Below are 27,010 nucleotides of genomic sequence, written 5' to 3'. Positions count from 1 at the left end.
GAGACCAGATGAGGAGAGTGTGAGCTGGGAGGGAATCCAGAAGGAGGCAAAATTTGAGCCAGATCTAGAAAGGTCAATGGAGGTGGGCAGCAGCTGGTTAATGGTGGGATGTATATACCAGCCTAGGACTAACAAAACTTTTGTTTCAAATGAAGTCTTCAAAGGAGTCTAATATAAGAGGAACCTCTATAGATTCTAGGGATTGCTACAGGAAGGGGGCCTGGAGGCTGGGAAGATGAGGCACTATATGATCAGAGCAGTGTTTAAGAAAGAGCTGATGGACACTGCAGTCATCCAGGCAAAAGAGGAGGTTTGCCGGGTGCAAGTAGAGCCTGTGTCCCAGAGACTTCATTAGCACAGAATGCACAGGCCTTGGGATGAGGGTTGAGGGAGAGGCGGTGTCCAGCCTGATGTCCATCTTCCCCAAGTGAGGGCAGGCCCGAGGCAAGATGCTGATAGTATATTAGCTACTGTTGCCAAGCTACTGACCCTCCCAGGCCCAACTTCATTGCTTAAATACCAACCCTTCGTTATTTCTCATGAGGGCACAGGTCACCTGGCAGACTCTCTGATGAACTCATTCAGTCAGCCATGGTGAGCTGTTGGGTCAGCTGAGGCAGGATGATCTCTCTTCTCTATGTGGTCTCATCCTCCAGCAAGCCTCAGCTTGGGACCACACAGTCCCTTTTGCTGAATTCTGCTGGCAAAGCAAGTCCCATGTCCAGCCCAGATTCACAGGGTGGGGAATGCATACCACTTCTGGATAAAAGAAGCTGCAGAGCCACAGTGTAAAGGACAGCATGGGGAGGGAGCTCAGGGCCCTTTGGTCAATCCATCCACCACATGTGGCCACTTCCCTTAAGGTAGGTTGCATTTGAGGCCTCTACAGACATACAAGGGGAGCTGTCCCAGCGGGGTTCAGGACAGAGACTCACCAGCCATCAGCCCAAGGGGTCATCAGAGCCTCCGAGGGGACAGTGTTGGGGAGTGGGCATCATCATATAACAGCTGGCAGAGGAGGAAGGGGTGGAGCCCTAGGCCCCCAAGGAGCAGCCACCAGAGAAGGTGGGAGAACAAGTGAGCCAGAAGGTGAGGGAGGACAGGGCTTCAGGCAGCAGGGAGTAAGAGGGAATAAGCTGGGCAGGCATGAGCCCTAGGCCTTTTTGTCACATCTGCTCAACCCCTGGGTCTGCCAAGTAGGGGTCCATAGGGCTCTCCAGGTGTCTGGGTCAGGCTCTTAAACCATAGGGCATCAGGGCTGCTTGCCTTAGCCCTTCCCTGCCGCCCTGGCACAATAACCCTGTCCCCATTCAACCCTGTTAAGGAGCACTACCCCGGATCTAAGCAGTGACTGAAGGACTGGCAGAAGCTGGAACACCATGTCTTCCTGTCTGAACCTTTCCACACTGAGGCCCCAGGGCCACCTTGTCAGCTAGATCCCAGGTTCTCCAGGTGCAGACACCAAGAGAGAGGCTGGGAACTGACAACTCAGCTCTTCCCAATGGCTCCTCTCCCCACTTCCAGTCTGGTTTCTGGAGGATTGCTGAGCAAGCTGGTTTTGGAAATGGTGACCTCCTACCCTTTGCTTCTGGCAACTCAAGTTCTTGACTTTAGGGCTTGTAGTGGAGTGGTGTGTGTGGGGGTGAGAGTTGTCCTGTGTGTGCTGTGGGGAAAGTCTGGGGTTTCAGCCCAATGCTCTTTAGAAAGTGAATTCAGTCCCAGAGCTAAGTCTAGCTTGCCTAAGCTCAGGGGAAGGGGAAAACTGATGATCTACTTCTAGTTGCTGGTCCTAAAGTGCAGAAACTCATGGGCGACTTTCAGGTCTGAGGCCCCCAGCTTCTGGCAGGGGCAGGCAGAAAAAAGAGGAGCCAGCCTGAGAGGCCTGGAGCCTTACCAGCCATGGTCTCAAGGATGCAGATCTGCCCCTTCCTCCCTGCCCTGCCTGCTAGCCACCAAGCTGTCATGAGGTCACAGCACAGAGCCACTTCCTGGAGCCCAGAGCTACCACAAGTGGCCACAGTGTGGACAAGAGGACTCTCTTGTCCAACTTTGAGCCTCTAGCTATTTATGGGTTTAGGGTTTGTTCAGAACAAAGGCAGATGAGGCATATGAGGAAGGGGAATGAGTCTAGCACTGGGCTCACTAGGGGGTGGTGGGTGGAGATTTCAAGTGAAAAAACCAGGGTCTCCTGAGCTGTAGCAGGCAGGGGAGTGGAGATTGAGACATCAGTGCACCCCTGGGCTGAGGTGGGTATCAAGGACTGGCCATGCTCACCCCTCTCTGCTTGCGCACTGTGGGCCGTGCCCTGGGCACTCAGATACCTGCTGGCATTTGCTCAGAACTGAGACCTCAGTCTGCTTCCCCTACCCCCACCCTCCCCTCTGGGCCCCACAAGAACAAGTCCACACAGTAGCGGTAGTTTACATATGCCCTCCTCATCAGTCCCCATGATGGACACACAATAGATGGCATAGTGCCCACGTTACAGATGTGGAGTCCAAGGCTCAGAGAAGTAGCTGATGCTCAAATCCAGATCCATCACTGCACCAACCAGTCTGTCAACATACGTTCACAGAATGTCCACTGGGTGTCCAGGCCCTCTTCTAGGGGATGGCCATGCACCCAGGAAAGAAGGCAAAGCTGGTGCTTGGAGCTTGTCTTTCAGTGAGGTAGAGACCCTGAGCAAGAAATCCACATAGAGATCACTAGGAGGCAGTGACAAGTGTGGCCAGGCACAATATGGCAGGCGAAGGGGGAGAGACTGGAGAGTGGGGTCTGCGTAGCTAGGGAGCCAAAGGAGGCCTCCCCAGTGACAAGGAGTTCCAGGTAAGGTGAGGTGAGAGTAAAAGACAGACCCCTGTACTCCTGCTGGAGTACTGATGGAGGCAGAGGGCCAGAGCAACTGTGATGGAGTTGAGATTGTAGAGTTCAAGCAGAGTCTGACTTACTCTTTGCAAAGAACCCCTGCAGCCTAGGGCCTCATGGGCAATAGGGCCCCTCCCCTCTTGGCTCCCTGAAAAGACACCAACATATGTCCTAACCACTCAAACTTCTTTTTGGTTACAGGTTGCATATTCATCGAAGAGAACTTTTCTTTGAAATGTCCCAAGCATAAGGTAGGTGACCACAGGCCTTCCTTGGAAGGGGTCTAGGCTGGAGAGGGTCCCCTCTCCCCTGCCCCGCTGGCTTGCGGACCCCAGCAGGGCTCAGCCCATGAATGGGGGAAGTTCTCACCCAATCCCAGGGGCTGCAGCCCCCACCTGTGCACACTGCCTCCATAACCGCTCCAGCCTTATTCTCGGTTAATCAGCGGGGCATCTCAGCTGGTGATAAAGACCGCTTTATAAACCTGACAGGTCCTGAAGGAGGGAGCCATTACAGATAGGAGGCTGAGGGAGGGCAGGGTGGGAGCTAGAAGAAAGGAAAAGCCTGACGTGAGGCCAGCTGCTTCCAGCAAAGGGACCCCAGCCGCCCTCTCGCGGCGCCGGGGTAGGGGCGGGGCCTCTTGGGGGCGGGGCGGGGCGGGTCTAAGGGGAATTAACCCCTTGCACAGGTCCACGACCATCAATAACGGGAGGTCGGGCGTGAACTCTTCTCCTGCAGAGGCTGCCGTTGTAACCCACCCCAACGGCTGGAGAAGCCGCCGGAGCCCGCTTGCCCGCCCGCCGCCGAAGGAGAGGGGCCGCCTGTGCAGCCCCCGGGCCTTTGAGATGCTCCCAACGCGGGTCTAGAGCCGATCCTTGATCCGGACCCCGGATCTTGGATCTGGCTGCCTAAGGCTGAAACGTGTGGTCCCGGGTTGGGAAGAAAACACGTTCAGGAGCCGCCTGCTCCTGGAATCGGACGACACAGGGCGTTCCTGCCCTCCCCCCACCACTCACCCAGGCCAGGCTTGGAAAGGGGGACCCCGCGGAGCAGCCAGACTCCTTGGGGCACCCAGTTTCCGGCGGGAGGGGGAGACGCCTTTAGCCTGGGGACACGTTTCTCCACTGGAAGTTCCAAGACAAGGTGGCACACATAATACTTGGGTGCTGCAGCCACTCCAGTCGGTCGTGGTATGCAGCTGGGCGCCCTGAGGGTGGGGGTCCAAAATGGCCCTAGAAGTTGCAGAAGGCGGCTCCAGGCTCATTGAAGGGAGGGGAGGGAGCTATAGGCGAGTGAAGCTGAAGCCTTTCTAGAGAGGGCTAGGCGGTCTGGAAGTAGGGGATAGGGGGAGCAGGCCGGAGGCTTTGGAGCAAACCATTCAGAATGCACCCAAGCGCCCTTCTCACCCAGCATTTGCCAAAACCTTGGGGTTTGGGCAGAGCCAGGGAGTCTGGGGCCCAACGTGAGGGGATGGAAACTCCCTGGGTGTAGGTGGGACTGGGGCACCCCTTTGGCTTATGTTCATCCCTTTTCCAATCCCCTACCCTGGAGCCCAGTCTGGGAGCGCAAAAGGGAAGAAGTCTCAACCAGAGCGCACCCCCAGCGGACGCGTGATCTTCCCTCTCTGCACGACCACCCCCATCCAGGGACCGCAGCACCTATTCAGCACGGGAGCAGAGACAGCGCTAGATTCGTGTACAAACCTGTGTACCCCTCTATATATGTTACATAGAATGTATATATGTTGGGAACATGCTTGCTTCTGTGTGTCGCTGCCATGCGTCCTGCGCCCCTCAGCACGGGGCCCTAGCTGGGAAGGGGGCCACACGATGCTCCCCTTACCCTAAAAGCCACCACCGGCCCAGGCTAGTCCCTGCCAGTATGTCTGCCTGTCCGTCTTTGTCCTCAGCTCTGTCCACGCTTCAGTAGTCCTGAGGCAGCCCCCAGACCGGGGAACCCTAGCAACTTCCTGTACATATGACTGTAAAATGGTAAACGTGTGTATTATATCTGGCCTCGTTATATAGTGTATATATATGTATACATATACATATATATAATATATATGAAGACTGTAAATGTTAAGACTAGTGTTCTTATTAGTATATTGCTTCACACTGAAGATTGTGTGTATTGAGCTGTTTCTAAAAGATGTTTATTTTCCTTAAGAGTAAAAAACAGTCATTGCATTCAGAGAAAAAAAAGTCAATAAAGATACAGCGATTGTTTTGGAAGTCTGCAGCCCGTGGATTCTGACCAGATTCCGCTGGGAGAGGGGCTAGGCTTCAAGTGGGGGATGGAAATGGAGGGCAGGGGGCACAAATGGGGAGTCAGGGATTCTGGCAGTTTCTGTGGGAACAGGAAACAAGCCCCTGATCCAAAATCGACCCCCACCCCATGCAGCCTCAGGTCCTGACAAGGGTGGAAGGCTTTCTTAAGTGTGAGATAGATGGATGCGACTGACACTCCATACAGGGATACCATGTTGTAGCTCCTCTTGTCAACAAATCCTTAAGGACACTTGAGTTGTGCACCATGTCGCCCAGGGAGCTGGTGGAGGTAGAAGCTGGGAGGTGGGAGGGGATAGCTGAGACTATAATGGATTTAAGGATTAAGGGCCCAAACTTGTGGCCCAGAGTGGGATCCAGGTCAGCCGGAGGTCATAACCCACAGGCCTCCCATAACATCAGAAGCGGGAAATCTAGTCCCTTATGGAGGATGGCTGTGGGAAGACTTTGCCTAGGTGCTGCCAGGGAAGGCCCAAAGGACCCCCTGTAGTTGGCAAGGACATCAGCTGAAGCACACACCCTCCTCCTCAAAAAAAGAGAACACAGATTATAAATAATTCCATTTTTTATTCTTTGTACAAAACTTCTCACCCTATGAAAATAGTTTGCAAAAGACAAAGTAACACTTGAGCCCCAGAGGCCAGAAGTCAGGCGCACCCTGATCTACACTATGTACAGACCTCCCCAGAAGGGAAGGAGGCATCTTGGAGCTAGGCACCCTTGCTGGCCGGGAAAACCATTTCTATCCCCCTCAGCTGAGTAACATGTACCCCTCTCTCCCTTTAGCCAGGAGAGGGAAAAGCCACTGGTGGGTTGCAAAGCAGAGGTGACACCGATGGGACCGGCCTCTGCAATCCTCCCACCGGCCACCAGAGGTCAGCACCAACCTGGCCGCTGCTAGTCTGGTTGGAGAGCCTGCAGGGGTGGCGGGGTTACACCCCCTCTGGCCTCCTAAGTCCAGAGACAAAAGCCCCCAAGGGTCTCCCATTCCTCCCGCCCCCACCGAGGCAATGCAGTCCATGGGTAAACCGTGGACATTGAGATCTCTTGCGCTGCCTTTGGCCATTGAGGCTCCCACCAGGGACATAGCCAAAGGGCGCAGAGGCCGCCAGTGGGGGTCTAGCTGGAAGTGACCGTAGTCCCTCCGCCCAGGCGCAGGAGCATCTGCTGGCAGTCGTGCAACAGCCTGCGATCACCAAGCTTCTCGAGCATACGCTCCGCCTCAGTCAGCATTCCCATGCGCTGCCCAGGAGCCGACAGGAAGCAGGGTGGCAGGTAGCAGGAGGCCAGCAGCAGGGCCTCGGCATGCTCCCTCCCTGTGGGCCTCGGCTCCAGCTCCACCCCGGCGCAGGTGCCTGTGCATACGGGCCAGGTCAGGAGGCTGGACCACACTGGATGAAATGAAGCTCAGGACCCAGCCAGGCCAGGCCGCAGGATCCCCCAGTGGCCCCACCTCCACTATGCCCACCTCAGTCTTAAGCATAAACGTGGCGTCTGAGGCCCCTCCCAGGGCCAGGCACAGAGCACAGACTCAGAGACATGTGCACAGTTGGGAATCCCACAAATGACAACTAGGTAGCCCACAAATGACAGTCGCCTGATTGGATTTCTCAAGTAGATTATCACCAGTTCTCCCATCTATTGTTACACAGTGGCCCTCAGCATCCATCACACCTATCTGAGAAGTTCTTACCTGGGTGGGGGAAGATGAAGCTGGACCAAGGAACGCCCCTACACACCCCTACAAGTGCCACTGCCCCTCTCACCTCCTTTGGCACAGGGGCCTGCCCTCCTCCTCAGACTGCGGTCCAGGAGTTGGTGTGTCCGCGTGGGACTGGCCCCTGCCATCAGCCGGGCTGTGGCCTCATGTAGGAACACCTGGGCAGGAGGGGGCCGGGAGAGCAGGGGCTCAGGCCAGGGCCCCACTCTCTCCCCACACCAGCTGCCTCATGTCCCCACTGTGAGGTGAGGAGCCCATGGGCACTCACCCTCCGCATGGCAGGCCGGAAGCTCTGCGCCAGACGCCTCAGGCCACTCAGGTCCCGTTGAAAGCCATGCAGCTCAAGGGCAGAGGCCTGGGCTCCATTGCCTGGGCCCTGTGAGGCCGGGGCTGGTGCAGGTGGCTGCTGTCGCCGCCACAGGCTGGTACGCACCACAAGAAGCAGGTCACACAGGAGCAGCTGCATAGCCTGGAGGTGGTAGGCAGGGGTCATGGCGGGGATCCAGTTCTAGGAAGGGAAGGGTGGAGGCCCACGGTGCCAGGGGCCGGCTCCGGGCTGCACTGCCGAGGCACTGCACCCGCCTCACACACATGCAATGCAACAGCAATGCACCGCGGGGCCGCCCGCCTCTCTAGGCCCCCATGCCCACCATTTGCCATGGAAGCAGCCTCCAAGAAGACATCTGAGGCCATATCGGGCAACCACTCTCCCATGGACCTATACCTTAGCCAGAAAGCAAGGCTGGCTGAACCCTCAGTCTTGTGCTGTTGGGTTAACCCCAGTCTTCTGCAGCTCAAGGGGGGGACCGACATGGGAGTGGAAAGGCCATGACCGTGCGAACCTGCCAGGCCCCTGGCCCCAACCCTCACCTTGTCGATGGAGCTTCCAGCTGGTGTGGTGGCCAGACTGTCCTGCAGGTACCCACTGGCCTTCTCACAGATGGCCAGGCTGGCTGGGCCAGACTCTGCCTTCCCACGGCCAAGCAGGGCCCTGGCAGCCTTGAAGGAATGCAGAGCTGCCCTGGGCAGGGGTCTCCTGTTGGGACCAGGGCAGAAGAGTGATGGTCAGACCAAGCCACAGGTCCTCACTGAACCCTGGTTCCAGCTTCATGGGGAAGAAAGAGTGGTGATCTCAACTGCACAGAACAAAGGTGGGAGTGCAGTGTGCTGCTGGGGGCCGGGAGCATCTGGCCTGCACTCACTCAGACTCCTGCAGGGTGACAGGCAGGTGCTCCACCAGTGGGTACAGTCGCTCAGCTGCTTCCTCATCCTGCCGCAGCCAGTGGGTCACCACAGCCGTCAGCGAAGCCCACCACTTGGCCACTGGGTCTGTGCCTACAGGGAGTGGGGATACAGAGGGGAGTGCTCCCTGAAACTCAACCACACTACACCTGAGACTGAGCTGCTATGGAGGTGGGGCTAAGTGGAGAATCACAGGGCAGGGGGCCTGGGAGCTCACTGGTGGTGGTGGCCATGCTGGAGTGGATGGAGAAGCTGCAGGCTGGAGCTCCAGCAGTATCGGAACAGCTGTTCAGCAGCTGCAGGTATCCGAGGGCATCTGAGAATTCCCTGTGGCAAGAGAAACTGGCTGTTAGAGTAGGTGGCGGGGGTCCTATGAGTCCAGGGCCTGACTTCTGGGCTCTATAAAATGCTACTGTCTCATCCTGCCAGGCTGGTAGGTAAACTGAGACCCAGAGAGGAGGGGAGATCTATCTGGGGCCACACAGCAAGTGGACAGTTACCTGGCTCTGGGTACCTACACAAGTCCCTGAACAGCCATTCCTAGACCCACAGTGGAGGGCTCTTGCCTTAGGGGCATGAGGACACTCACCTGTCCCCATCAGCTGATGCAGGGCTGAGGCTGGGCTGAGCCACACAATTCAGCGCTCGTTCCAAGAGATGTTCACGGAATAGCTGAGTCACCTGGGCCAAAGGGTCCACTGTGGGGAGGAGTGAGTGAGTAGGGTGGCAGGAAAGGGCCCCCACTCTCCATATTCCCCTCTCCACACCAAGAGTTATTTCCTGGGCACACAGATAGGCTTGGCTCTGGGACAGATAAAAGTCGGTGGATAAATACCCCTGCCGCTGCCTTTGGACAGGATAACCTATCTCGGACAGTGCACTCTACTCTATAACATACCCTTATCAGCTCTGTCCCTTCCCTGTCTATCTTCCTCACTACACAGTAGTGTTGCCCGGGATCACCTCCCAAATCAACCACCTGCCCCCATATCCTATTTGCTTCAGAAGACCCCCAATAAGAGAGATCCAGATCCCAAAGCAACAACAGATAGCCAAGCAACAAACGGGTGGGCAGGGACATCTAGAGATGTAGGGACAAGGGACAGGGCAGGGATGAGGAATGGGGGACAGAGGATGAGGATAAGGACTGGGGAAAGGGGATGGGCACGGGGATGAAAGAGCACCTGGGTTCCTGGCTGAGCTGTACAGGCTCTCCCTCGGGGGACTGCACACGGCCCAGTCCCCATCCACGAAGAAACGGTGGCCCACAGGGTGACAAAGCCACTGCATAGCAAGTGGCACTGAGCCATTCTGTGCCAGGCAGGCCTGGCGGGCACTACTCAGGAAGAAGCGCTGTGGGAGTGGGAAGCTGGGCTGTCATAAAGGACCCAAACAGGGGCTCAAACCCAGACCGTGGGTTGAGACCCCAGCTAGGCCTGGAGCCCACCCTGCGATCAAATGCCTCATTCTGTGCAGCCCCTTCCCCAGGAAGCCATGGTCAGAACTGTAAAGACTAAAAACAAGCCCCTAGTCCTGTCCCTGCCAACCCACCAACCACTCACTGTCAGAAAATGCAAGGCCCGCGGGAGACTGGTCTTGACCCTCAGTGCGGCAACCACATAGATCTCAGCCAACGTGGCCACAGACATGGTGTCCCCTGCACATTCTGCCAGGTTCAGTGCACTCAGGGCCAAATTGGCAGCAGTGAGGTGCCCCCCTGTGTACTTTCCTGGAAAATGAACAGGGCATGAGGCCGGAGGGCGTGCAGAGGTGGTAGGAGCCCCTTGGGCCCAGCTCTTTGCCCATCATACCCATGGTGTGAAGCTGATGCAGCTTGTGGTAGACAAGGGCCGCATCTCGGGCACTGGTACGGGCATCTGCCTGCAGAGCACAGTCCCTTTGCAGGCCCCCTGCATGGCCTGCCAGCCAACGGCCTACCCAGAGACGTTGCAGCAGGTGGCGGATGAGGTTCCAGAGCAGACTACAGGCCAGGTCCAGGTGGGAGGTGGGCAAGGGCCGGCCCAGAGCTCGCAGGGCCAGCCACAGCTGCTGGGTAGCCTGGGCAAAGTCCCCCTGAGGATGAGGGTTTTCAGGGTGAAGTGGGGTCAGAGCATCCTAAGCGCATGATATCCCTCTAGCTCTGAAGATCCCTTCACCTTGAGCTCTCTGCCATAACTCCAATGTCCCCTAGTAGTGCTAGGCTGGGCCCCCAACAGTCAGTGTGGGTCTGAGGGGCAGACAAGAGTGGGGAAGGCAGGGTATATTCATGGTGTACCCAGAGGGCAGGGAGAGTAGATGACACCCAGCACCTTCCCAAGTGCTACCCAGGTCCCTCCCTGCCCACCGTTCACCTGACCCTCAGGGTCCAGCTCCTTACCCGGGCCAAGTCCAAGTCAGCCTGCTTGCGATGCCTCCAGAAGTGCACGGCGGGGCCTGAGTGGGGCCGAGTGACTGGCTCTCCATAGACAAAGAGAAGCACCAAGGAGATCAGTACGAGCAGCCCATTAGTCAGCCAGACCAGTGGGAACAGCAGCCATGGGGCCCAACCAGGGCCATCTAGGGGCAGACAGGAGGGCTGAAGACACAGCTCCCAGGAAATGCAGCACCGGAGCCCATAGGCCTAGGGTCTACACTCCCAAGAGTCCCCCTTCCCACCTCTCTCCCATAGATATCGATGCTGTCTTGTCCTACCTCTGTCCTCAGTGCTCAGCATGTTGCGCCCAGAACTCTGGTGGATGCTGGTGGTATCTGAGGGGCTGGGGAGACCCCAGCTGCCCAGCAGGGAGGCAAAAGGATTGCAGGAGAGACAGAAGAAGATGAGTGTACACAGGGCCAGGCGGGAGCGGTCCAGCATGCCCCGGCTGTGGGAGGATGGCAGCTGCTCTGGCTTTACCTGGTGGGGGCAGCAGGGCAGTAAGGACAGAGCGGGAGTGGCCCAGAGAGCATGGCTCTGGAATGGAGGGATCAGCACTCTGCCCAGCCTCACTGTGGGACCCCACACGGCTCTAGGCCTTAGGTTTTGTCTATAAAATTGGAGGTGGGATATGTTAGGGGCTTCTTCCTGACCCAATCCTGGGGCTCAGAGGGTATCACTGGGAGACAGAAAGGGACCACATTGCAGGGCCCAACCTGGCTATCCTTGAAGACTGGGCTGTCAGGCTCTGAATCACTGCCACTGCCACCACTGCCACTACTCCTGCTGCCAAGGGACAAGGGGCTGCTCTGGGAGGGCGAGCCTGCGTCCGAGGGTGGCGGGCTCAGCGTATCCACCACCTCAGGATTTGTGCCCTCCATGGGCACACCCGAATTTCCTCCACTGCCACAAGCTGACACCAGGTCCTTCAGAGATTCTGTAAGCGGGAAAGGAGCAGGGCTGGGGGTGAAGGCTAGAGACTCCACCCTACCAAAATCAACTCAGGGCCCTGGGAAGGAAACTTAGAGTTGGCCTAGCTTCTGAGGGCCGGTTTAGGGCCAAAGGAGAGGCTAAGGACTCCTGTCCAGTCAGAGACAGGGGCAGGGCCAGAACCAAGGGTGATGGAAGGCCAGGACTCACTGTTTTTGTGGGCAGCAGTTCGCAGACTCAAGTTCTCCTGCTTGAGTTTCTGGTTGCTCTGTTGTAGAAAGTGAATATAGTCGATGGCCTTGCGCAAGACAGCAGATTTATTCAGCTGCAGCGGGTAGGAGGAAGACAGCACAGGTGGCCAGTCAGGCCTGGCAAGTGGGCACCTAAGCAAGGGGGGCGGTGGGGCTGCTTTGCAACACAGCTGCCTCAGGACCTTTGCCCTTGCTGTTCCTTCTACATGGAATGTTCCTCCCTTAGTACAACCTTCCTCTCAGTATGGGCGTAAGGATTAATATGTAAAATACATACAACAGTATCTGGCTAACTGCTATTATTACTATTTCCATCGATATGCCTCACTTACCTCCTTTAGGTCTTTGCTTTATATCATATCACTTGCGTGAGGCCTCCCCAACCACCTGATTCAGATTTGCAACTCTCTTCCTGCTTTATTTTCCTCCAGAGCACTTATCATTTGGTATACTCTAACCCTTACTTATCTTGTTTATTATCAACCCAGCTAGAACATTTCCTTAACAGCAGGATTTTTGTCTGTCTGCTCACTGCTGTATGCCGTGCCTAGAATAGCCCCTGGTGCAAAGCGGGTCCTTCACAAAGTTTAGCTACATAAATGAAGGTGGCCAGGCCTGAGTAGGCTGAAGTCCAAGGTCTTGTCTGTCCAGGCCCAGTCCCAATCCTTCTCTTCCTTCCAGTTGCCTCCTTCTCCAGGGTCATCCCAATCTGTGCCTGTACAGGCCTTTATCCACACCTTTGCCTCAGTGCCCACCACCAGGTCCTTGAGCTCGACAATCTTGTCATTGATGGAGGAGCGGTAGCGCTTCTCAATGGCGTTGTGGGCTGTACGCTTCTCACCACGCGTCTGGGCAGAGCCCAGGGCCTTGCCACTGGCCACCAGCCGGTTGATGGGCAGCTTGTCAGTGTCCACTACCAGCGGCACTGTCGCCAGGATGGTTCCGCCACTCACCAGAGTCTGCAGAGCCAGGCACAGGTTACCAGGTGGGCATGTATATGTGCAGATTCCATACTTCCCCCCTGCCCATGCCACCCACCTGCAAGGGCCCTGTCTGCACAGCCGTGCCAGGGGCCAGGGAGCTGACACCTGCTGCCTTCACAGGGGCTCCCAAGTCTGTTTTCATGGTTGTCAGGAGCAGTGAGTCGGCCTTGATAAAGTGGGGCTGCAGCAGAACCTGGGAGTAGGGGAGGTCTTAGCTATAAATTGTGTGTCTGGTTCAGTCGCTGTCACCTCATCGACGCCTGGCCAAACCCCCTTACCGGGACCTGCTGAATCTGTGAGGTCACAGTGGTTGTTCCAGGGCCCACTGTGGGGCTGGCTGTGGCTGTGGCTGTGAACACCTGCTGGGGGGCGGTACTCTGGACCTGGGTTTGCAAGGAGACGGGCGGGACCCCTGGCAGGCCAGGCAGCGGCTGTGGGGTGCTTCCTGGAGGGGTCCCTGCAGAGATAAAGGCTGAGGCTTCAGGCACAAGCTTCTCTAACCCACTTTCAACCTGCCCCTCAGGTCCCCATCACTGTGTGACCCTGGATGAGTCATTACCTCTTATGGCCTTAGTTTCCTATCTGGACAGCCCCTGCCTGGGGCTCTGATGCAAAAGTGCTAGCTTTCTAGCCAGGCATGTATCTTTGGAAGGGCAGCAATGATAATGGATACTCCTGCAGAGTGAGTGGCAATGCTTAACCCAACAAAGAGAATGCAAGTGCTGCTAGTAATGGAGGTATCTCAAGCAGCAGAGAGAAGACCTGATTTCTAAAGCCTGCAAATTCCTCTACTGAGACCACAGCAGAGCCATCTCCCTGTGCTCCTGCTGTGCCCCTCCCTCCACACATCCCCTTACCTGTGGAAAAGCCTCCAGGTGGGCTGGGATAGCCCAACACAGGGGTAGAGCTGAACTGTGGTGGAGTTGGGGCCGGAAAGTTCTGGGGCAGGAGGGCCCCCAGCAGGGGCTGCGGGGTAGAGGGCTGGAGGATGGTCAGTGGCACTGGCTCTTCCTTGATACCAGGCCCAGGGGAGAAGGCAGGCACAGAAGGGTACATCTTCAGTGTAGGTGCAGGCTGGGAAGGGGACAAGGGTGGGGGTGTTGCTTTGGGCCCCCCCAGGAAGCCTTCGAGTGGGGAGCTCATCATGACATGAGGTGGGGACAAGCTGCCTGGGGAGCTGGCTTCAGTGCTGGAGCAGGTGGAGTCTGTGCCCCCTGCTCCGCCCCCAGCATAGGGTGGGTCAAACAGGCCTGGGAAGTCGCTGTCTTGGTTGTTGATGAGCTGAAGCATATCTGGAGAAAGAAGAGGCTGTGTGAGCGACAGTGGGGCAGGGGTTGACCCTATATAGGGCATCACACATTTGCACACCCCTTGTCCACACTACTGTACACATGCAAGCAATATCACCCATGTGAGCCCGTGCTCCTAGATACACAGGGCACCTGTGACATCTGAAGCAATGCTTAGTTCTTCATATGTTATCAGATAGCCCTTGCAACAACTAGACAAGGTCAGTGCCATGCAGGGCCAAGACCCCATGAGACCCATTAACTTGCCCCACATCTAAGCTGAAGCAGAACTGGGGCTTAGGCCTAAGACTGCTGACTTCAGAGCTGCCATCAGCAACCCATTTATCTGTGGAACAGACCAAGGCTTGGGCTGAGCCAGCTGCTGGCCACGTGTGTGCCAACTACTGTGTCTCTGCATGTTCGGGGCACAAGCCCAGATTCTGCAGCCAAGCAGCCTCGGGACCCGGCCATTCAGGGCTTTGGTTTCCCCTCTATAAAAGTAAATGTTGTCTGTCCTGACTCCTTCCTCTTCATATAGACTGGGATATATTCCCTGTCACAGCCAAGGTTAGGCCATAGGCCCTTTCCCTGAGCTGGCAACTAGTAGCCTGGTTGGGTCAGCCTGGGGCCCTCTAACGCACTGAGGGCAGCTACCCACTGGGTCAAAGTGCTCTGCAGAACCCATGAATTCCAAGTGCCCCTACATTCCCCAGTCTGAGCTTCCGGTCCTGTCCACACTGACTTGAGGTGGGTCCTGAGCCAACAGTCCCATCTCACTGGGTCTCAGTTTCCCCACTTTTTTAACCAAAAAGATTAAACCTAAAAACTTTTTGGGGCTGCAGCAAGGCTTTGCCCGGCAGGCAACTGGCACAGAATGCCAACTCCTTCCTACTGATAGGTGTGCAAGCAGGAAAGTTACTGCAGGAGACCTCCCTATGGCCTCCAACCAAGCAAGATGGGGTTCCAGGCTCAGCCTCCTGGATCCTCAAATAGAAACACTGTATGGGCCTCCCAGGTTTATGCAGGTCATAAAGCACTTTCGCTTGCATGATTTCTCATCCCTCACCCCAGTCCTCATTAAGCCTTTTTGATAGATGGGGAAACTGAGGCCCCAAAAGAAAACTGATTGAATCCAAGGCTGGGATCCAGAATTTGGACAATCCAGAGCCCAAAAGTGCCCCTCAAAACGGGGAGCCACCCGTGACAACTGGTCTTCCTCTCTGCTTTTTTTTCCCCCCTCTGCCCCAGATGGGGAGCAGAGAATGTGGGAAAGCCACCACTTCACTCCAAACGTTGGAGTGGGGTTAACTAACGAGGTTGGGGGGTGGTCCACCACACGTCCTGAAAGCTAGAAACTGTTACACCTGCCCCTCAGGAAACGGCTTTTTCCTATTCTGAGATCCACCACCACAACTCACACACACGCACCTCCCTACGGAACCGGAGAAAAAGTGACCTCGCAGCGGAGATGTAAAGAAGGGGTGGGGAGTCCTCCACAAAATACCTTCGAACGTGCAATCCATGGCTCCGCGGCCCGCGCCGTCCACCCCTTCGGGGCGTCCTGGCGATTGGCCTGCGGGTCTCGGTGCCGACCTCACCTGTCAGGGCTCCGCGGCACTTTAAAGCCCGCAGAGCGCACCACCCGGCCCCGCCCTCCGGCCCCGCCCCGCCCTCCGGCCCCGCCCCGCCTCGCCCTCCCAGGGGCCGCGGGCCGGGCATGGGGTGAGCGCGCGCAGCCAATCATCGGCCGCGCCACCGCCTCGCTAGGGCCCCGCCCCGGCCCCCGCCCCACCCCCGACGGCGGCTAAGGCTCGGGTTTCACCCCGCAGCGCTGATGGGACTGGGGTTACCCGCGGGCGCCGGCCTTTAACCCGCTAGGCGCCGGCATCCGGCGGGGTTACTGGCGGTCACAGGCCCCCAACCCTGCTACCACCTCCGTTACCACCTCTGAGAAGTGCCACGGAGTGGGAACAAGGATGGAAGTACCCAGGCTGAGATGCCCCAACTCCCAGGAACTCTGTGTTGGAAATCACTGGCTCACTGACACCCTGAGCCGGCCTCCACGGCTCTAACTAAGCCTCAGTTCAGTCCTCTAGAAAATGGAACAATTACATCTCTCTGGCATAGAATGAGAGAAGTAAAGAAGATATGGGTTACACGCTTAGTACCAAGAAACGCTTAATTAAGGCTAAGGGCTGCCTGGTGGTGGGTGCAGGGACCTCCCTTCTCTGGGGCAGTTTAGCATGGGGCCACCTATCCCGTGAACCCGTGATAACAGGTCACTGCCAAGAAACAGGGCCAGAGTGAGGAAGGGAAACCCCTAACCCAAATACACATCCAGGTACTACTTGAGTCTCCTGACTCCCAGCACAGAGGTCCCTCTGGGTCTGGGATGGTGGGTGAGGGGTGAGATCAGTTAAGTCTTCCCTGCTCCTCCACTCCAAACCTCACAGTCCCCCAGCAGTCACCAGGTAAAGGCTGACTCACTTATTCACTGTAGCATTCTAGGAGGCCAAGAGGTGACCCAACCCCTAGGACAGAAGGTAAAGAAGGCAGGGTGTCAGCCCTAGGGTGAGAGGCTCTGGGGGTCTTTTAAGGGGGTACCTAGGCCTATGTCCCCTTCTGTGTGAGGTCTGAGTTTGACAAACATGCAGAAAAACAGCCTGGCCAGCAGGCCAGGTTTGCCAGCTGGGGTTTTTGTGACCAAGCAGACCACCACCAAGGCCTGATCAGGCCTCTAACCGCAGCACCTGCTCATCCCTCTTCCTGCTCCCAGGCTACTGCCCCCTTAGAAAGGGACCAAATCCTGGACAGGCAGGCATGGTGACTGAGCAGGTGGTGCTGGGGGGCTAGAGCCCTCCTAGCCCTCCCTCTCCAAGAGCCTAAATGAGGAAACTCAGTCTTATCTTCCACCCACACACCCAGTTCCCCCTCTTTCCAAGTCCTTCCATGGCCTTGCAGGGAGTGCTAAGGACAACAGAATTTTCCTCTAACACTTCTACCTCCACCTCCACCTCCCGCTCTCCTCGACCTGTGGGTGTGAGCACTCTCCCTCACCCCAAAAACACAACCGAACATTGCTGTTATAAAGGCCCTGATCTCATTGAGTGACTGAAAATAGGGAAGACACAGGCCTGAGTCCAGACTCGAGTTTCAAAAGCAGACCTCATGGCTCTGTTCTTTCCTATGTTCCCCAGTTTTTGAGCCCCCTCCCCTTCCTGCCCTATCCTTCTCTTCCCCTCACATTTTCTTGCCTCTCTTTGTTTTCCATTTCTCAAATCTTTGTATTTCGCCCTCAGACTGCCATCCAGACTGAGGAGGTAGGAAGAAGAGGTCAGTCACTCACTAACCCTCTGATGGTAGCAGGAGTCAGGCTCCAAGAGGAGGCCTGGCCTTAGGACAAAGGACACAGTCTAAGCTAGGACATAGCAAGGAAGAGGGCCTGGGTACCACGAGGCACCTGGTGGCATATGGAGAGGCCAGCCATCTCCTGAACTCTTGGCCCGACCAGCCCCCATCTTACTTTCTCCTAGAGCCAGATCTGCCTGCCAGTCTCTGTAGAAGCTCTGGGCCAGACCTAAATCTGGGAGATGAAAATTCAAGAGCCAGTCTCACAGTCCCCTCCTACCCCAGAACAGCCAAGGGGGCACAGACCGCCTCTATCCCTAACTTTCTGCATAATCATGGGCAAGTCACCTCCAGTCTTTGAGCCTCTACCCCTGGCCTCCAGAGCGAAGATTCTAGGAAAGCAAGTGTGTGAAGCACCCTCTACTCAGCAAGATCTCAACAAAGTTTAGTCCCTCTGCAGCACCTGAAATGGTCTAGAACTGGGAAGTCAGGAGGTGAGCCACCTGATACTTGGAATGTTCAAGTCAGAGCTCCATATCCATTTAATGGAGATTGTTTCATGGAGAGTTAACAGGGCTAGGACTAGGGTGGGGCAGGAGAGGCACCAAGGGGGCACAGTTTAAGGAAGCTCCTCTCTTGCCTCACCTTGTCCTGGCCCTGAGAGACAGGACAGCAGTTCCAAAAGGCTGGTCATGGCTCCCAAACTGGACCATCCTCAAGCTAGCTGAGCACTGGGCCTCCCACATGAAGGCAGACTCTAAATGTAGGCATGACTCCTATGAACACTCTCTGAACCTTGGGAAGAGGAGGAAACACAAACTCTGGGTCTCCGTAGGCCCATGTCCTACTCCCCCATACCCACACCCATTTTTTACCCTCTTCACCCCCTCCCTCAGCCTGGATTCCTCCTTTTTCCTCTCTTTCCTCCTCTCCTGCTATGATTCTATCAGGACCCAATAGGAAATCTGAAACCCCCTCCCTCCTTCCCTCCCTCCCTTCAAACCTCCCTCTGATGGCAGATGTAGGGCAGCCTTTTATTCTCTGGCCTGTTTATTCTGTGAGGCCATGGTGGACATTCTGGGAGGGCCTTACACCATGAACTTGCAGGAGTCCAGTTCTGACCACCACGGGAGCCTGCGGCCCATCCAACTTGACCTTGGGCCCAAAACAAAGGCCGTTTGCATGCCTCCCCAGGACAGGGAGCTCCCAACATGGCCTGGTCCATTTAGCCCAGATCTATTCCTCTGATATCTACTGCCCTTTCCTAAGCATCTACTGTGTGCCAGGCCTGTGCCAGGCCTGTGCCAGGCACTGGGGATACAGGAACATAGCACAAAGACCTTCCCTTGTAGAGCTTATGTTCCAGTGAAGGAGACCAGCAGTTTGCAAATACATGAAGGAATGTGGGTACAGGTGGTGATGAGCACCATGAAGAAACTAAGGCAGGGTAGAGAATGTGAGAGAACATTACAGATGTAGTCAGAGCAGGCCTCTTTGAGAAGGTAACATCTGAGTAAAGACATGATGAAATGAGAAAGTTGACTAGGAGGGAAGAAAAATGTCCTAGGCAGAAGGCCCTGAGGTGGGTGCAAGCTTAGTGTGATATCAAAACAGTGAGGCTAGTGTGATTGTAGCAGGGGGCGGAGAGATGGAGGTCAGAGAGGCAGCCAGGGATCTGGGATTCTAATTCAGGTTTGTCTGTCACCTGAGCGAAGGACACCAGTTCTCCAGGGAATGGGCAGGAAAAGGATTTGCAAATTGTCCCATGCAGTGCAGATCACAAAGGTTGCATAACTGGGAAGAATGGAAAACAGTATAAAGCAGCACCACCACACAGGAGGACATGAGGCATAGCCTGTGGGACCCCCAGGATGTTCCACCTCTGCCTGCTTGATGGAGGGTACAGGGCAGGAATGGGGCGCTCACTCAACATTCCAGGGAGCTGGAGTTGTACCATGCCTGCCATCCATCCCTGCTGCTCCCACCAGTGCCTCCTTGCTCATCCTGAGGACTCAGGTCAGCAGGTTTGCATGTCCTCAGCAGGTTATGTATGCAACACGGGCACAGGCTGCCCTTTGTGCACTCAGGGCTGCCCCAGGGGTGTAATTGTGTGCCGGCTCTTCCTGGAATGGGATGGGACCTCTAGATGGACAAGGAAACTAAGATTCAGAGGGCGGGCATGTACCCAAGGTCCCACAGCTGCCAACTGGAGAATCTGGGACTCAGATCCAGGCCCACCAACCTCAGAGTATTGCCAGGGACAGGAGCCCCAACTTCAGCTTCATTCTGTCTGACTTGCTGTCACCACTTGCCTCAGGTCAGGAAGTGTGTACAGAAGAGGCAACACAAAGCTCGTTAAGGCTCAGCTCTGGCACTCCTCTTAGAAAGCCTTCCTAATCACCATTAGAGGTTTCAACTGGGAGCTCCTCAAAGCCAAGCCAAAGCCTGAACCAACCCTGTGACCCCAGTAGCCCTCGGTATAGGGCTGAACACAGAGAGGATTAGAATTAAGGGTGGTATGGACTACCAGCCACCACCTCACTGCTCTGCTGGTCTCTGGCCATCTGAGTCCTACTGCTTCAGCTCTCACTAAGCCTCACTTTTCTTGTCTGCTTTCTGAACATGTCGTACTATTTAATGCTACCATACATTTGCCCAGGCTATTCCCTCTGCCAAGAATACCCTTCCCACTACTCTTTGTCCACCTGGCAACCTCCTATTTCTCCTCTAAAACTTTCTTTGATGTCATCTTCTCAGATCTTTCCCTTATCTGTGCCACTCCATACACCAGTTCCCAATTACATGGATCAAGGGACCCTGAACATGGCTGGTTATACAAGATGCCAGTGAGCATCAAATCAGATATCTTGTCCTAGGTATGGGCTTGAGGCACTTATTATTCTGGCAGCTGAAAAACAACCCGTGGGCCTGATGCAGTAGCAATTTTGGGGGTGGATAGTCCTCTACGGTTGAGCAATTGTTCTCGTGTAAGTAGTACTGCTATGCATTTTTTTTTAAATATAAATTATATAATTGATATATTTCTCCCTTTTGGATTGTTTCCCTGTGGCCTGTTTTAAACCTGAAGTAGATGTGTGGGTCAAAGGCATCATGCTCTTTTAGAGCCACCAGGCTACTCCCTGGAAAAGACAAACCCCTTTACAATCACCCATGCAATGTGTCTCATTTCCTCATAGCATCGCTAGCACTGGGTTTTACTGTTTTTAATTACTTTTGGTTGCTTTGTTTAGTCCCAAGAGTAGTGTGACTGGAACTTCCAAGGTGCTTTAATTTGCATTTCCAAGGCTGCCTTGAGGTGTTTTGTAAAGGGAACCATCAACTATGGCCACTCAGCAACACTGTGCTTCTTAGCAGCTTCTCTGTCTGAGAAACAATCCCTGCAGGGCCTGGCTTCCCTGCAGCTTCTCATAGGTCTCCAGCTCCTTTACCCCTTCAGCTACCCCTGGGCCCGGGCCACCCAGGTTGGGCGGCAGGGGGACTGTGGTGAGTCAGGTGTCTTGAGGCCTCTGTTCCTCATCTGTACTCTGAGCAAGGAGATTACAAAGGCATTTGTAAGGTTCCTTCCAGCTCTAGTCTCTTTTATCTTTAAAGACAGTAGGCCTGCTCCTCAGGGGTAAAGTAGGTGGAGGGACAAGGAGCTTCCCACTGGCCTTGCCAGCCCAAGCAGACCCAGAATCACCAAATGGTGGATGCGCAGAACTTGGAACCATAGCCTAGAACATCTCGGAAACTTCCAACACAGACTCCTTGGATAACCACTGCTAATATTTGTTTAGGAGTTCCTAGTTAAGTGCTCTAAATGATAATATCTACTGGCATCGGTTGAGGGCCGACTGTGTGCCATGCACTGCTTGCTCTCTTGACCTAAATGAGCTCATCTGATGGCCACAAGTCTAAGAAGCTGGTTCTATTATTATTCCCAGTACACTGATGAGAATCTGAAGGTTAGAGAGGTTAAGCCACTTGTCTATGGCTACACAACAGGGGCTGAATTTGAAGACCTCTGGACCACCAGCCTTCCAGTTGCAGAGAGAATGGGGACCCTGAAGCGCTGGGAGGGGCAGGCCTGAAGTGTGACTGCGATGGACAGGCTCGCTAATAGCTAGGATATCAGTTGGGAGATGGGGGGCTTGAGCAGGGTTCCAGGTCAGAGTGGGCCTCTCCAAGCCACAAACTCTCCCAGGTGGAATGGAACCCCACATTGCCCTACCTCCCACCAAACCGGAAACCCAGCGTGGGAATCACACACTTGAAAACAGCCTCCAAGACTCCTTTTCCCAGGAGTCCCTTATGCCCATTTCTAGGGCTCTCTCCTCCCCTGACATAATCCCCTCTGTGGGGCTGCGTGGGACATGGGTCTCACATGTATGCAGTCCCAGTCAGTTCCTGGGCCCAAAGGGCACAGCCACAGGGCCTACTGCTGGCAGTAGACGAAGCCAGAGACACTTCCTAAGGCCAGCGCAGCCATTACCACCTAGGCTGCACCTGCTGGTGGGGGAAAGTCCAGATCTGCCCGGAGGTGACCCCTGCCTAGGGCTGACCAGGTCACTTAGGATGTTTGTGTCTAACGAGGTGAACATTGGGCAGGAGGTAACACTCAGCCACATGACTGCCTGCTGTTTTGGACCCACTCCCATCATGCTTCTCTCTGTTCCCCCAACCCTGTCTGCTTAGAGGCATCAGGGGCCTCAAAGGCAGCAAATCTTATAGCCTCCACCTCCTGCTTTCTAGGGGAGGCCCCTGAAGTTCAGAGAGGGCAGGGTACTTTCCCTACGAAAAACAGCAATGCATAGTCACCATGAGAGGGTTTTCTGCTTTCTGCTGCCTTAGGTTGGGCAGGCCAGATACCAAGAGGTAGACAAAAATGTATGGGAAGGGAAACATGTCTGATAGGAGAGGTCTCTCTTAGGCTGTACCCCTGAGGTGCTGTGGACACGGGGGCACAGGAAGAAGGGCACCATACCAGAGCAGAGTGTGTCTGGAGCATGGGGAGTGCTTGAGGGGTAGGTTCTGGATGGAGAAGAAATGTCACAGGAGGGGCAGGTCTGGCAAGCCTTGGGGGTCTTGAATGCCGTGTTGAGACAGGGAACTTTATCTTGGGGACACTGAGGAGCCATGAGTGGTCTGGGAACTGGATCTGGGAGCTGGGCAGTAGGCAGTCTCAAGCTATGTTTTCTAAGGAGGGTCCGTGCTTGCTGGGACCAGGGAGGGAACTGGGCACAAGATACTGTGGGGAGAGGCATAGGATGGCAGTGTGGCCTCAAATGTGTCCCTACCACCAGGACTGGCATGGACCCAGAAAATAGCCAGACACACATGGGCTGGAACCTGGGAGACAAATCTCCTCCATATTGATTTAGATACCTTGGAAGGGATCCCAGGGCCAAGAGAGCTGGAGAAAGCACTACCAAGAGGGGGTGGGGGAGGTGAGATCAGGAAGGCTGCCTGAGTTTGGGGTATGACAGACAAAGAGTAAACGTGGAAGTATCCAGGCAGAGGAGAGAATGAGCTATGCCAGCAAAGGCTTTAGGCAAACCAGAGCCCTCAGGTGACCCCCTCAACCAGACCCACCCCCATGGTAGATGAGGAGGCTCTGACCAGAATTCCATCTCCATTTGCCTCTTCTGTACTTAGAAGCATGTACAAGATCTGATAAATTAATCGGTGGGGAGGAGAAGCCTACCACGGGTTTAACAATAATTCCAAACATGTGCAACAGGATTGCTATCAATTTCCCTCTGCCCTTGGCCTCTGGATACTCCAAAGCACAGAGCAAGAAAGGAGGTTCAGAGAGAAGACAGCTCATCGGAGGCCACTGTACATTGCAGCCAGGGCAGTGCCTTCACCCACGGAATCCAGGATTCTGTGCTGGCAGCTCCACCCCAAGAATGTTCACATGACAGAGGGCTTGGCCAGGAGGGCAGGAGGGAGGGCATGCAGCAGGGCCAGCAGGGTAGGGTTGAGGGCCTGCAGCTGACTCCCTGGTGCCAGTCCTCAGTCTCATGACTCCAAAGCTGCTCTGGGCTGGGAGGGATAGGTGGCCTCCTGGCCTCTGACCCCTCTATGACCTACTCCCAGGCTCCGGCATAGCTCCAAGTGGAGCAGCCGCCTGGGTTCCCTGCTCCATTCCCCTAACCCCACTCTTAAGACCTCAGGGGTTAAGAACTAAGAGTGTGGGCTCTGGAGCCCACAGTCTGGGTCTAAATACAGGCTCTGCCATGTTCTGGCTGTGTGAACTTAGGCAAGTTACTTAACCTCTCTGTGCCTCATCTGTAAGATAAAGATCTTAAGTCTATCCACTTGGGGTTGTTGGGAGGACTCAATGGTCGGCACAGTGCCTGGCATACAGTAAGTGTTCAATTAGTTCCCTATTCCTGATGTGATCCTCCACCCCAGCTGCCAGGGGAAACTTCTGACATGTAACCCAAGCATGGTGATGCCCTGATCCAACCCCTCCCCAAGACTCCCTACTGACTCCCAGATTTGGTCCAGCACCACCTCCTGACACCTGAGGCCCATGTCCTGGCATTGCCTGGCCCATCTCTCAGCTGTTGTTCCTCTCAGGGAACTTGGACACCCCCCAAGTCACATTTGTGAACCTGCACAGCTCCCCAGCTCTGAGGGCAGAGTAAAACCTCAGAAGTACCAGCCTTAGACTAGCAATTCCTCTCCCAGAGCCTCAGCCTATCTATGAAACTAGAAACTAAACAAGGATACGAGAAGAAAATAAGCTAGATGTCCATCAACAAGGACCAGAATCGGGTGGATAAGCCAGAAAATCTGATTGTTGTCTGGCTGTTGACATGGAACAAAGCAGGTTACAATGGACCCTATTCTAATTTATAAAAGTATAGATTAGTGGTTGCCCGGGGCTGGGATGAACTGGGGAGCACTTGTAAATAGGCATGAGGGATATTATTAAAGTAATGAAAATGTTCTACAACTGGTGATGCTCGCCCAACTTGGTAAATTTACCAAAATTCATTGAATTGTATACTTACAATGGGTATATCTCATGGTAGGTAAATTATACCTCAATAAAGGTGCTTTTAAAAAGAAGATCAAGAGTGTACAGCCATTCCAAAAAAAATATGTACATACACATGGGAAATAATCCCCCACATAATTAACAAAGATTATCTGTGGGTGGTGGGCTTAAGGAAGATTTTCTTTGTTTTGCTCACCTGCATTTTCAAGTTTTTCTACAATGCAAAGAGATTAATTGTGTAATTGGGGGAAAGAACAGAAAGTCTAAATAAAAAGCAAGAAATCCTCTGCTGCAGTGGGCAAACTTCACGGCCACCTAGCAAGAGGCCTCATTGGTTCCATTTTTCTCACAGATTAGAGGTGGGGCCTAGTCAATAGCTGTCCATTGGTGGGGGGAATGTTTCTATAAATGAGACAACAAGAAAGGTCAGTGCCAGATCTATATCCAGATACACCTACTTTGATTTGATTGTCCCAACTACCCTGGGAAGGTAAAAGGGCTTGCACAGGATGGCCTAGTAAGTCAGTAGTGTGCAGATTCAAGTCCTGACCCCCAAAAGCCCAGGTCTGCGCCACTTGTTCATGGTGCCTACCAGGCTCTACCTATTCTGAGCTCTTGGCCCAAGTTTACCCATCAACCAAGTGGCAACTTTGCCAGTGTTGCCAAATCTGCACAGCAACCATAGAGGGCAATTTGCTAGAGCATTGGTTTGCACAGCCTACAAAGTGAAAAAAACAGCCTCATAAGGGTACCGACTGCACCGTGGTCCCCAAACCCCTTCTCCGTATAACAACCAGCATGTGTTGCTTTAAAAGATGTAAATAAGCTGGCGTGGCGCAGCTTGTCCTTCCCTGGAGGACAAGGCCAGGTGATCTTTTGGCCCACCTTCCTAACTTCACCTCCTGTCCGCCGGGAAAACATCTTTCCCAGCAAGTCCCAAGGCTGACTCTTGGGTCCCAACTCCCAGATTTAGGTCTTGCCCCACCACTGTACCCAAAGTAGCCCCACCTCTACTCCATCCCAAGATGTAACTAAATATCCGTCTGGGGGTTTCCTTGGGGATTTTGGTGCTCCCAAGAAGGGGAGAAGCTCCGGTCAGTCTGTGAACTCCCGGACAGAGCCTGGTATTCAGAAGATGCTGAAGCGACGCAGGGCTTGGACCTGGACAGCCAGACTCTGGAGGGAGGGGAGGAAGGACGCGCTGCGCCTCCTGCACGGAAATGAACTCTCAGGCCTGAGGGAACGACCGTGAGTAACCCCGCGCTAACGTCATCGCTTGGGCAGGGGCGGGGCCTCAGCAACGCCCGTGTCCCAAGCTCCCGCCACAGCATCTACGCGGCTGAGGACTCACCGGCCGCGCGGCGCGGGGCGCGGGGCCCGGACCTGAACCTCCGAGGGACCCGGCACGGCGCGGCCCGAGACGCCAGGGCGGGCGCAAGGAGGCTCCGCGCGGACTGGATACCGAGGCTCGCATTGCCCAGTCCAGAGACCAAGGGAAGCCCTGCGCGCACAGCACAGAGCCGGAGCCCCTGACGCACCTTCTATGTCAGTCAGCAGCGCTGCATCCAGGTCGCACGGCTCAGCCAGCGCCTGCCCCAAGGCTGCCTCGGTGAAGGGCATCTCGTCCATGGCGTAGTAGCCTCCTCCCGGCCGCCCGCCGGCGCGCACGGACTTTCGCAGAGAGCGCTGCGTCCGCCGGCCCGCGCCAGTAGCTGCGGTCGCTCAGCGCGTTCGCGTCCCGCCCTGGCCTCGGTGGCAGCCTGGCGCTCGCAAAAAGTTCCTCGGAAACTGGGTTCCCCTGCCGCCGCTGAGCGTGGCGCGCGGAGTGGGGCGGGGCCCTGCACGGAAGGCCCCGCCTTTTGGTAGACGGCCCCACCCCACCCTTGAGAGCGGTGACCCAGCTCCCGGATCGCTCCGCAAACCTACCCCTCCACCAGAGTCTCCTCCAGTCATTCATTTCATCCAGCTTCATGCACAGCTGCCTTTGGTCCATTGCTACCGGAGCTCGGGCAGGCTATAGCTTCTCTCTGGGCCTCAGTTTCCCCAGCACCAAGCAGAGGTGCTGAGTAAAAGCCCCAGGATTGGGCCCGTCCCAGAGGTCTCTGGACTTGGAGGGGTGTCCTGACGAACGTCATATTTAGATCTGGCTTTTAGAACAAGACAGACCCATCTCAGTTATAACTCTAATACCTGCTGTGTGGCCTCAGGTCAAATTACATCACTATTCTGTCTTAGTTTCCTCAGCTATAAGAAGCCTAATGATGCCTCTCCACAGGTGGGCTGGGATGTTAGTGATGATATATGGAGGAGGGCTGGGACTGTGAGATCAGCCTGCCCCGACTCCGTCTCAGATCAGATTATCCCAAGGGAAGCCTGAAAGAGGCTGGAATTTCTCATCCTGATTTAATCTGCTTTCCTTCCAGATCCAGCTGTGGGGACTGCAAATGGGTTTGGGGACCAGTAGGCCCAGTCCAGCCGCTGAAGGTGGGCTGACATCAGTACCCAGAAGGACAGGAAGACCCAGAGAGTTATAAGGAACCAACCTGCCCATGGTCACACAGCTACTCAGCGATAGCAACAAGCTGGGCTCCAGGGCTATCTGACTCCCAACTTGGTCCTTGTCCCTGAGAGCAGCCAGTATGGGGAGTGGGGAGGCATGAGAAAGAGGTGGC

General features: G+C 55.2%; 2 protein-coding genes across 6 annotated transcripts in view; one reads left to right on the top strand and one right to left on the bottom strand.

Moving 5' to 3' along the window:
* Positions 1 to 5,099, top strand: part of RAI1 (retinoic acid induced 1) — a 117,427-nt gene extending 112,328 nt beyond the window's left edge. Inside the window, 2 exon segments of the mRNA XM_039847568.1 lie at positions 3,067 to 3,116; positions 4,417 to 5,099. Coding sequence (XP_039703502.1) covers positions 3,067 to 3,116; positions 4,417 to 4,479 — 113 coding nt within the window. The 3' untranslated portion in view covers positions 4,480 to 5,099.
* A 601-nt stretch (positions 5,100 to 5,700) lies between these two features.
* On the bottom strand, positions 5,701 to 26,150 carry SREBF1 (sterol regulatory element binding transcription factor 1). Of its 5 annotated transcripts, XM_039847573.1 has the most exons (22): positions 25,877 to 26,150; positions 20,043 to 20,054; positions 19,210 to 19,218; positions 15,486 to 15,542; positions 13,550 to 13,984; positions 12,971 to 13,149; positions 12,748 to 12,885; positions 12,447 to 12,668; positions 11,669 to 11,783; positions 11,245 to 11,465; positions 10,807 to 11,008; positions 10,493 to 10,671; positions 9,927 to 10,188; positions 9,678 to 9,844; positions 9,300 to 9,468; positions 8,705 to 8,813; positions 8,333 to 8,442; positions 8,076 to 8,208; positions 7,744 to 7,909; positions 7,142 to 7,342; positions 6,920 to 7,031; positions 5,701 to 6,508 (listed from the first exon to the last, which is right to left on the bottom strand). In XM_039847573.1, exons 1-22 carry the CDS (start codon positions 25,965 to 25,967, stop codon positions 6,273 to 6,275), a joined length of 3,525 nt encoding a protein of 1,174 aa, XP_039703507.1. In that variant the 5' UTR covers positions 25,968 to 26,150; the 3' UTR covers positions 5,701 to 6,272. The 5 variants fall into 5 exon arrangements, with proteins under 5 accessions (XP_039703507.1, XP_039703506.1, XP_039703503.1 ...); XM_039847572.1 differs by lacking the exons at positions 15,486 to 15,542; positions 19,210 to 19,218; positions 20,043 to 20,054 and having other exon boundaries at positions 10,493 to 10,572; XM_039847569.1 differs by lacking the exons at positions 15,486 to 15,542; positions 19,210 to 19,218; positions 20,043 to 20,054 and having other exon boundaries at positions 25,877 to 26,149.
* Between the last annotated feature and the right edge of the window lie 860 nt (positions 26,151 to 27,010).

The sequence above is a fragment of the Pteropus medius genome, unplaced genomic scaffold, assembly GCF_902729225.1.
Source record: "Pteropus medius unplaced genomic scaffold, Ma_sr-lr_union100, whole genome shotgun sequence".
NCBI classification, from domain to species: domain Eukaryota; kingdom Metazoa; phylum Chordata; class Mammalia; order Chiroptera; family Pteropodidae; genus Pteropus; species Pteropus medius.
This window is presented reverse-complemented; position numbering and strand designations above follow the sequence as displayed.